General features: G+C 45.0%; 1 protein-coding gene across 1 annotated transcript; it reads right to left on the bottom strand.

Annotated features, from left to right (window-relative positions):
* Positions 1 to 5,095: 5,095 nt before the first annotated feature.
* On the bottom strand, positions 5,096 to 6,362 carry LOC122377657 (cuticle protein CP14.6-like). The gene is made up of 3 exons (XM_043357953.1): positions 6,227 to 6,362; positions 5,827 to 5,927; positions 5,096 to 5,561 (listed from the first exon to the last, which is right to left on the bottom strand). The coding sequence occupies exons 1-3, from the start codon at positions 6,233 to 6,235 to the stop codon at positions 5,327 to 5,329; spliced, it is 345 nt and encodes a 114-aa protein (XP_043213888.1). The 5' UTR covers positions 6,236 to 6,362; the 3' UTR covers positions 5,096 to 5,326.
* Positions 6,363 to 11,494: the final 5,132 nt, after the last annotated feature.

Raw genomic sequence — 11,494 nt, 5'->3', positions numbered from 1 at the left:
ATTTCGTGACGAATGTGAATTTTTGTTCAAGGTTACGAATAAAGTAACACTATTCAACTGCTAAACTTGAAGCTTGCAAAACCCTTGGGTTGATTGAAAAAAATCAATGAAAAAAATACACCATCATTCGAGTGGCATATGCAAATTTATTAGCTGCTTTGAAATGGTGACCTTAGATAAGCTCGGTGACCTTAGAAGTTCATCTGAGTCAACTGAGTGTTTTCACCATCTATAACGCAGGAACGGCCGGGCCGATTGCACAGTGGGGATTTTTCCGATCTAGCGCCTATTAATTCAAAAAATATTTTTTGGATTTTTGTTTATTTTTTGTGTCAGTAGGGCTAAGAAATGTCTGAATTTTTCATATATGGCATTGTTTTATCTGTATGTCCACAGCAAAACTAGGAAAAATGCGCCCAAAGTTCACACTCATGCGTGATTACTCATGGGCTCAGCAAGGCCCGAAAGTATAGCTCAATTTCATTGTCCTGTCCTGTTGGTTTTAATCTTGCGAGGTCTTAAAGTTGCATATCGTCTGAAAGGCACCTTTATTAGGAATGGAATGGCAAACAGAAAGTATGCCACAACCTTACTAAGGTCACAAAAATGCCCTTTACAAAAAACCTTTACAGACACCATATTGAAGGAATGGTATTCTAAATAAATGTAGGAAATCAACAATGTTCTCCACAATTTTCCACTCCGAAATATATCCTATCGAATTCGCCACTTTCTTCTGCACAAGACAACGCTTAGTTTGGCTGCCGAAACTTGCCTGAACACGGAATATTCACATTAGAGTATCTTAACACCCCACCCGAGGAGCGCTAGGGCAAACAGCACGATATAGGTATGTTCCGGACATAGGCGAATAATTTTACTTCGTGATTTATATGATGCATATTTTCTGAGACACATTCATTAGGAATAGGATGACAAGCGTAAATTATACATACCGTAACCTTATTAACCATCGCACTTGTAGGGAGGGGGAGGGGAAGGGGTCGGATAAAACCCCATGGTTTTCCGCAAATTACTCGCGCAAAAAGCGGCCGATCGCGCCGAAACTTTCGGTACCCTCGAGATAATCAATTTTACATCTAACCTAAAAATTTCATGACTCTGACCCACCTGACCTTTGACCTGTGGCATATTTCTCGAGACCATGTTTGGCCGGAATCGCGATTCGGCATATGCCAGCTCACATTATCCGCGGTTTCCAGTCTTTTTGTGGTTTTAAACGTTCAAATATGTGAAATGATGTTGGTGCCATGCATAATGGTGGGAGTCAAGGTCACGTGAAGGTCAAGTCAAGGTCATTGACCTTTTGATGACCTTGGTACACTTTTTCGAGTTTTACTTGTTTCTAGGGTAGTTTTTGGTGCTGATTTCGATTTTAGCAGCCATTTGAATATTTACGAAGTAGTTCTAGTGCCTTCGTTCCATGTTACGAAGCTATCAGTAGTAGGTGACACTTCTATGGATGGCCGGCAGGACGCCTACTAATTGATCTAACCTGACCTGACCCGACCTGGCCTAAATGCATAAAGACATCGTCTGTGATCAAAACTAACATGAAATTCGTGATCAGCACCCCAAAATACCCCGTAACACCCTAACTTTGCGAAGTTTCAAGAGGTCTCGATTTCCCAACTTTAGTTGGGTCATTAAACTGACTTGGAAAGTCAGCTTATGACCTTGGACTTTGAAATTGGATATATTCGGCCTAATTTCGTCATAGGCAGCACGCTTGACTTTTCCGCGAAGCTCTAGCTTGATCAGGGGCCAAACGGCTGAGCGGGGGTCCAATTGAACCCCCTTTACTATGTTGATTATGCACATTTACAGGTAAAATTCTCACCAGGACACACCAGCCAACATCTGTGCACAATCTGGCTACAATTCTACCTATGGTTTGCCCTCTACGAATAAATACGTGCTAGATCGGAAAAATCCCCACTGTGGATTGGGACGAAAACACCACCAGTCGCTTCCCGTGTGCGATTTCACCCGAATAGTTAAGTAATCTCGATTTCACCATCCATTTTTCGCTGGTGACCTAAGGTGATCTCGATCACCCGGAGAAGTCACCTGAGCGTTTTCGCCAATGAAAATCATTATATAACTAAGGAACTGCTGGACCGATCGAGACAAAAATGTCCCTAGTTGATTCGCCGCGTATAACACCTCACCAGCTAATTTGAATATGGTGACTTCAAGTGGCCTCAGTGACCTCAAAAGTCAGAGTCAACTTGACAATTTCTCTTACTGCACTCTGCAGCCATTCTATACCGGTTTTTTTAAGTTTATCACGGAGGTCACCGACGGGAGCTTCAACCCAGAACTCTCCTAAGAGGGCACCATCCAGAAGATCCATCGGAAAACTGGGTACCGTTTTCGGGGTCTCCCGGAGGCCCATTTCTGTCCCTCGCCTCGGGTGGGGCTATTTCCATTCCGAGGTCCGCGGGAGCACCATCTCGAGGGTCCGGGAACACCATCCCGAGGTCTGGGGGCAGAGGGGGCACCATCCCGAAGTCTCCGTGGGGGCACCATCCCGAAGTCAGTCTCCGGTGCCACCATTCCGAAATCCGTTCGTTCAAGGTTGTTGTGCACCTCATAATCACTCAGGGTTTTTTCAGTCGAAGAGACCTGGGTATATATGACAAATGTTTGAGATCACGTATGTACCTAATCTAAAAAGTTAGTGGCCGAAATCCGTGGGTTTTTTAGGGGGGGGGGGCACCAAATGCCAGGGGGCACCACAATACCGTACCTATGTCCTTGACGAAATCCTGGATCCACCACTGTCTATAACACAGGAGCTACTGGGCCGATCGAGGAGAAAACACTGTCAGTCGATTCTCCGTATGCAATTTCATTTCAGTAGCCGTTTCGAATATTGTGACCTCATGTGACCTCGATGACCTATAGAATGGATGAAGGGTGGCGGTCGAGTATTGTAATGGCCCTTTTGAACGTTTTTTTAAAGGCTGTTGTTTCTTTTTTGACACCATAAGAATGAAATTGAAATGCAAGTTTCCGGAAAAAATGGCATTCATCATGCAATGTAAAAGAATGAAACTTGAAAAGTCATAGGTATAGTGAATCTGCGCCAAGCTGTGCGGATCTTGAATTTTCACAACCTGTTGGGGGCTGTCTATCCTTCCCGGCTCTCTCCGCCCTCCGTCTAAATTGGTTCCACGAAGCGACATACGGAAAACGGCGTTCAAAAGACCGTCAAAATTAATCATGCAGTGCATCTTCTTAATTTGTATGCCAGGTCTAACGTTAACCCGCGCGGGGCTGGGGGGTAAATTTTACCCCCCTCGCGAATTTTTGCGATATCTCAAAAACGGCGGCGCGCAGCGCCGCCAAACTTTCAGTACCTTTTCTTACATCAATTTGACACGTTCCCTGAAAATTTTAGCGAAATCCGTCGGAAATTTTTGGAGAAATTGACGTTTTAGTGACGTCATGTTCGCCATTTTCGCCTCAAAAACGGCAAAAGTTCAAACGCCGCTAACTAACATCTTCATTTTTAAAGGAATCAAGACGTAACAAAAAAGGGTTATACGTAATTTTACTTTGTCTATCAAATGGCTATCTCGGTTTTTTGAAAATTTTGGATTTTGGCCTAAATTTTTTTCAAAAAACTGTTTTTTTGGGAAAATCATTATAAAATCCAAAATTTTGAGTCTATCGAAAAAACCGGAATATATGTCAGAGAAGTGGTCTATGTGCACCTACATACCAAATTTTAGAAGAATCGGTTCAAAAATGTGGGAGTTATTCAAAATTTTATGACGTCACGACACACAAAATTTTTGAAAAATGACTTTTTTGGAAGTTCTAGACCTCGTACGAAAACAAAAATAGCACCATTCGATTCGCCGTGAAAAACTGCATCAGATAGACACCTTTTTAGGCCTTAACAACCAACTTCAAAATTTGACCTCACTTGACCTGACCTTGACCTGACCTCGACCTGAAATTCATCCAGAGGTGGTCCATATCACTTATTGAGTGTGCCTATTGAATTCTATGAGTAAAATGACCCATAAAACATGTGTCGCACATGCCCTTTTCTATATTTTGTTTTTTGGTGACCTGACCTGACCTGACCTGACCTTGACCTTGACCTCTGAATGATATTGTATGCAACGAATATTGTCTTGGTAGCCTAAGAACACGTTTTGGGCGATCAGTCTCAGTCCATGACTCCATTCTTCGGCAACTACGGTGCAAGGCCGATACTGTAGAAACTTGCAATTTGTACCCTTGACCTGACCTTGACCTTGACCTCAAACTTTAAATTAATTACATGTTTTTAGTAGTTAGTGATGAGAGCTTTCGATTGGCGTTTGAATTTTCCAAATCGGACCATTAGTTCGGGAGATAACAGGGGGGGTTAAAATTTACCCCCCCCCCCAGCCCCGCGCGTTCGGCTGGAGACCCCAGCCCCGCGCGGGTTAAAGGTCACGAGAGGTCATCGAAGGTCAAATTGTGTGCAATATTCCCACATTGTTTGAATGATTTCGTGTGGGGTAGGTACAGAACATGTAGTTATAGCAAAAAAAATAATAATTATAATTCGACATTTTTTACCACTCGGTGCATACCCGGGAAAGTATTAAGGGCTACAGGACAGTGGAACGGCGCACTTGAAGGGTCTTTAAATTTATTTCTGTATGCGTTGTTCTCAGACTTGCCCTAAGGTCAATGGTTTAATTTCTATAACAAGATACGTCAAACAGCATATTTATGCAATTAATTTTGACACAAATATAAACATCAAATTAACCAGAATCGCGTTCCTCTCGTCGAGACGTATGATATTGACATTATGGTCATGACTTGACCGAAATGGGTCATGCTGTAGATCAGCCGATTTTTCTATGCTGGACTCAGATGTTCGTTTTTCTATTATCTTGAAATTCTGGCACGGCGTGTTTTCATTGTATAAATAGTTAGCCTTGCAGTCCTACCAAGAGGTTGCTGCTAACAATGATAAAAAATGATATTTGTGGCACGGCACTCTAACCTTACACCTTCGAAACAGATCTCGACTTAACGTAAAGAAGAGGCCAACGACATTATGCCTATATTCGCAGTCGAAAGACAGAACACGGGACTAGACATAAGACACGGAGCGAAACGTGGTCAAAGGACTACGATAGCACACGGAGCGGAGCTCAACAATTGGACATAAAATTCATAAAACACAAAGGGTCACTAGAGTTGGCCGGGCCTACGGATCCATTCTCATGGTCGGACTCGGCTAACTTCCTGCGGTCGGGCTGGGATCGATTTCGGAGTTGGTCTCAAGTCACTTCTCGATGTCGGATATGTCGCCGATATGCTCGCGTGTGTGACTGAAGTCGGGCAGGTGGTCGCCCTCCGGGTGGAAGCCGTTCTCGTCGGCCGTCCAGGTGACGGTGTAGGTGACGCCCTCCCATACGTAGGAGAAGGAGCCGCTCTTGACGTAGTTGCCCGTCTCCGGCTCCAGGCCGGGGTACGACACCCCGTCCTCCGCAGCCGATATGCCGTTCGTGGTTTCATACCTGCCCAATAGTGATAACAACGGACAATGGTCACGAGATAGGGGACTGTGGTCAGGAGTGACGATAAACGGTCACGAACTCAAGAGAAACAACTTGATGGCGTTATGAAACCATGTAAAAACACATGGGTTTTAAATTTCATCTATATATGTTAACTTCTCGTGAAACGTCAACGTAAATAACCTACTTATGTCGTCAAATTGATAAACTTGTTTGCAGTGGAACATTTAATTAACGTAGGCAAAATATCAAAGGTTATTCTCACACGGCTTCAAAAGATCCGTCGTCTTCTATGCCAAACTGGTAGTTTTTAATTCTTGCTTCCTTGTCGGCGACGATCAGCGCCATAAGGCAGCAGAAGACAGCCTGAAACAAAGCAACTCAAGTGTCATGGTCATGGCAAAGAAAAAACGACATTATTTCTATAAGGTTCGGCAATATAAGTCATGATTCCTATTGAAGTCCTATAATCCCCCACTGAAAAGATTGACAGGAAATCGGAGTGTCTGGAAAAAGTGTCAGGCTCTTTTTTAAACGGCTATTGCTCTGCAAGTCAGTGACTTCAAATAAGGGAATTAAATTCATTATAAAAATTGATACGAAACTCGCTGTGCCATAGCCTGAAAACTCCTTTACACCAAAACAAAACAAGTGTCGCTCCTTACCAGCCTCATCGCTGCAGGGATGGGAGAACCGAACCGTGCAGTGATCGGCCAGGGTCTGAGCTACTGCTTCCTGAGCTGAGGATCCTTTCACCGCTCGCCGAGGCCGCGGGAGTAGTGTCGACTGTGGCGCCTCGGAGAACGGCGGACGCTTTTATACCGGTGTCCGTTTGCATGCATTGTCCCGCCAGTTTACCTACGCTGGATCATAAGTAATCTTGAGTTATCATAAATAGCAATATAGTAACCTCCATTCAATCAGATTCGTGTTATTTCTATCGTACTTGTCGAATAAGTGCACATTTCACGAAATTTCATGAAGTTTCATGAATAAACTTGAAAGTTGACTTTTAGTCAAGATCATGACCTGACTTTAAAAGGTATATACCTATATACCTATCAGCTATATACCTATCAGTGGATCCATATTGTTCAAATGAGCGCCGATAGAACATATTCCACTGTGAGGTTTCTATCGCCCCAGCATTTTTTTTATCTATCGAAATTCATATTAGAAACAGCAAGTAATTATGCCATACTTAATTTTTTACCCATTGAGTTACAATTACTAGGGTTGACTATTAAGTAATGGAAGTGCCTTTAGCGATTAAAAGTTTTTGCACGTGCACACCTTATTTTGGTGCCATCACGTGCGCCGATGTTTTTTCTATCCAATGGTGAAGACCAGGTGTCTTTAGCTACATTTTGCTCTGAGCTATCGACGTTTTCCCAAGAGACCACCCAAACCTGCGGCGCACGACAAAAAAGGAGCCTGGCAATGGCCAAAATCGCGCGCCAACGCGAGGTCATTAAATCCCAGTTTGTGGTAGGGAAAAGGCCTGCTGAGATCAGGGAATTTCTTTTAAAAGTGTATGAAGCGACGGCATCAGGTGCGCCGGGCAACAGGTGCGACGGGCGGTGTGCCGCGTGCTCGCGCAGATCAGCGAAGATGGCCTCCTGGCGGCGTTCCAGGACTGGGTCAAGAGGCTGGAACGGTGTGTGATGCTAGGAGGCGATTATGTGGAGTAGTGGTGTTGTTATTTGTTGTTTTATATGTATTGTTTTTATGAAAATATATCAACTTCCATTATTTTATTCGTGTAGCCATAACACTTGGCCACTGAGCCCTGGTCTCTCGCCCCAGCGCACGATTTTGGCCATTGCCAGGCTCCTTTTTTGTCGTGCGCCGCAGGTTTGGGTGGTCTCTTGGAAAAACGTCGATAGCTCAGAGTAAAATGTAGCTAAAGACATCTGGTCTTCACTATTCGATAGAAAAAAGATCGGCGCACGTGATGACACCAAAAAAATGTGTGCACGTGCAAAAACTTTTAATTGCTAGAGGCACTTCCATTACTTAATAGTCAACCCTAGTAGTTAGCCGCAAAACTTATCAACCTGAGCTCATTCACTAGGAGAAATTCAAGACGGGTACAAATTTCATACCATACCTACCTATAGGTATCCTGTCAATCTCATCAATCGCTGACAGTTTCAAAGCAACCGTTCTGTCGCCGACGTAAGGGTAAACAATCACCTTTCTCTTGAGATTTGGTCACTTAACAGTTAGCTGAAGCTTAAGTGACATTAAACTTAATAAAGTGGGCCTGAAATTTTACGAAGTATTTGGAACAAATGTATGTGTTACAGGCAAAGCGAAAACTCGGGCATTTTGCAAAATGCCTAGGCAATTTGCAAAATGCCTGACCGGCCAGGCATTTTGCAAAATGCCCAGGCAGTTTGCAAACTGCCTGACCCACCAGGCATTTTGCAAACTGCCTGAAATATTTTCCCAGGCATTTTGCAAAATGCCTGGCATCAAACTCGCACTAGCGACGATGTATAGGTAAGCATCATTTGTAACTGCCGCTTACAAAAGTTCATTGCTGTCAATGCGCACCAAGCGAGGGGACACTGCGTTCTCCGGGTAGCGCAGCCGAGTTCAGGTCACCGAGCCCCAGCGGCCGTCGGGTGCCGAGCACCGGGCGTGGTTTCGTGGGTAAACATGCGCTCGGTACAATGATTGTACTGTTTCTAAGAGATCTTGGTGGCTTTTTGAAAATTGTTGCCCAACTCTGTCGTGGGCAACTCTGTCGAGTTGCCCACGAGGGCAGAATACTGGACATCGCAGCTTTTATACACACGGCTACAACTCCGTATACCTATACGAAAGGTACGGAGACGGTGGCTCATGTCCATTCAGCGTTGGCTCCATCTCGACAGAATTGACACAAGACGTAGGTATTCAGAGTGTCACGAACTTGATACGCGGTTGACGCGGTCTTGTCCCTCCATGCCCCTCCTGAGTGCTGAATGGATGTAATTTGAACGGGTCCGGCACCAGGGCATCTAAATCGGCCATCCCCCGGTATCTGAAGATTTTACCCTGAAGCTGAAGCCGCTCAACCTCAGGCTGCAACCCTGACTTATCGTCATCCATAAGTGATGCAGCTGGATTTCGACAAAACCCACCAAATCTGGACCATTCAGGACTAGAGATTCAGACTTTTTAATGATGAGGCCGTGAGCCGATATTAGCCGTTTTCACGACGGCCATCTGGTACACATTTGGTTCACATCTGGTGCAGATTAGGCGCAGATTTGGTCAAATTAGGTTCAGTGTGTCTCTTAGTAGCTATCAGCTAGGGCTGTACTAATTGCTTATATGCCTCCTTTGTCATATTATCAGAGAGCATCATCGGTTAAAACACTGAAATAAATTCATAAAATAAAGATTTTTGTTGTAAAAGAGATTAGGTGCAGATTTGGTAAAATGAGGTGCACTCGCTGGATAGCCCGTTGTGAAAACGGCTATTGAGCTCTTCTTAGTCACTAACCGTCCCGACAAGCAGTTCTGGGCCAACAGCAGCTCAGAGGCGCTGCACCGTCGAGACGGTGAAGCACCCACTGGGCACTGAGGATTCTCGTTTGGGGCATGATGGGCTACAGAGGCCTATTTGAGCTTCACCAGGTGCCGCGGGGACAGACCACGTGGCCGCTGATAACTTGTCAGCGAGGTGCTGGAGAACACTGACGTAACTACGATGCAATACCTTTCGGGACACAAGTACAACATCCCGCAACAATTTCGTGACACCCTGTATTCGTGACCGTGGAATGTGTCACATGTGCCCACAGGCCACAACACATGTGAAATGTGTTGTGGGCACAGTCACAGTGGAACGTTTATGATCAACGCCTGTAGTCAACAAAAACGGTGGAATATGTGGAAACTCAGGCATTTTGCAAAATGCCTGGCAGGTCAGGCATTTTGTAAAATGCCTAGGCAGTTTGCAAAATACCTGGTGGGTCAGGCAGTTTGCAAACTGCCTAGGCAATTTGCAAAATGCCTGGCGGGTCAGGCATTTTGCAAATTGCCTAGGCATTTTGCAAAATGCCCGAGTTTTCACTTTGCCTGTAACATATGCACCATAGGATCTGGCGAAAATTAGCGGCGTTACGTGTCGCTATTTTAAAGTTATACACGAAAACCTTATGTAGAGGGTGGGGTTGCAAAACGCCCCGCCCTCGCAAGTCTAGGTATTTGTTAAGTGACGTGCATAAAGCATAGCTAATAAGAACAACTGGCCACGCTTCGTGCAAGCGTATTTCTTGGGAGAATAGCATTATCCTCATCACATCTGAAAAACAATGAACCTTGAAGATCGAGCCAAAAGCAACAATCATAATTTCCTGATAATGGCTGATCGTGCATCGCGTCACGAGAGGGTCCGGTTGCGGTCCCTCTGTGGGTTTTAACCTCTCGCGGTCACCACAGCCCCACGCAGGTGGCTGAACTAACCTCACGGCGCGTGAGTAGTCGTGGGTTGGTGAGGCAAGGCCACGGCGGCTGGCCTACTCACGACGCATCGCCGCAGAGCCACAACCGCCCGCGGTTCAGCCGAGCATAGCGCCTGACTGGGTAGACTGTACCGCGCGACAGAGCGCCTGACGAGGTAGACTGTACCGCCGGACAGCGCTGTGCGTGGTATTAGAAAGAAGACCTTACAAACATGACACTGGACACAGTGCGGGTAAGGCGTGAGCGATGAAGTGGGGTCTACAGTATTGCTTCCCCTGCACTATTAAATAAACAAGTCGAGCACTTTGCTAATAAGGTATTTTGCATACCTTATGACAGGGCCTCCTCTAAGAATTTTGTCACTGGGTGGGCAACATTTTAGCTGCTCCCCTGCCCAAGGGCGGATCCAGCCACTTGTTTTGGGGTTCAACCAATTTCAAAACCTGTCACGGGGGGGGGGGGAAGGCGAAAAAGCTGTGCCAATATTGGAAGCAAGATAATAGTCTGCAAAGTTAACGTTTTTCGTGTGTTTTATGGTTGGCGATTCTCGTGACGTCTATTCGCTCCAGATTGCATGTACCTACATTGTACATGCCTATTAACTTACGAGACAATTACTTTTTACAAATACCGATTAAAACCCAGTGCCGTAAGAGGGATGCTACCTGGGCTTATAGATGCAGCAGCGAGTTCCTAAGTTATGAACCTCACTGATAAGTGTTGCAGATTTTGTTCAGTAATCGATCATTATAACAGGGATTATGTAATCTGGGTGGGCAAATCGACGCCACTGGGTGGGCAATTGTGGTGACTTGGTGGGCATTTGCCCACCCAGTGGGTATGTTAGAGGAGGCCCTGCCTTATGAGCATGCAAATATTAACCCTATTAGTGGCAGGCTCCTGGCTACCCCATATTAGTGGCAGGGGGGGCTGTTTACGACCCCCCCTTGATATCTCGAGATCTAACCGGCCGATTTTCAAAATTCAAACGGCATTCGATTTGGCTCAACGAGATCTACATTTCTAAAAAAAAAATAAAAAATGTCAATAGGGGGGGTAGAGGGGGGTAAAAACGGGCAAATTGCAGATACATTTTAGACTGTTTATCACGGCCAGGTTTCTGAACCAATCTTAACGCAACTTTTGCCGATCGATAGAGAATGAACCAGGAATTCACATGGATCCTAAAAATATGCTTTTTCAAAAATCATAGGCGGATACAGATCATTGAGAATGGGGGTGCACAAAAAGTATAGTAAATAAGGTTTTTGTTGGTACTGTTTCTAAAAAGGGTGGTAATGGTCTTGTTATGTTACAATTTTCTTATGAGAGAACGACTTAAATTGTATTGGTCATGCATAGGCGGTGTCAGGGCACCTATGTTGGGAGGTAAAAAATAACCCCCCTTTTTGGACGCCTGGATCCGCCTATTATAGCAAAAACGTGTCAAAAGAGGATGCACAATAACTTTG

This window comes from Amphibalanus amphitrite, unplaced genomic scaffold (assembly GCF_019059575.1).
Source record: "Amphibalanus amphitrite isolate SeventyFive unplaced genomic scaffold, NRLGWU_Aamphi_draft 000048F_arrow, whole genome shotgun sequence".
NCBI classification, from domain to species: domain Eukaryota; kingdom Metazoa; phylum Arthropoda; class Thecostraca; order Balanomorpha; family Balanidae; genus Amphibalanus; species Amphibalanus amphitrite.
This window is presented reverse-complemented; position numbering and strand designations above follow the sequence as displayed.

Bases quoted from the DNA above. Each gene is read 5' to 3' on its own strand.
- LOC122377657 (XM_043357953.1), bottom strand. The intron at 5,562-5,826 runs GTGAGAATAACC...ACTATTGGGCAG, and splicing joins GACGGATCTTTTGAAGCCGT to GTATGAAACCACGAACGGCA.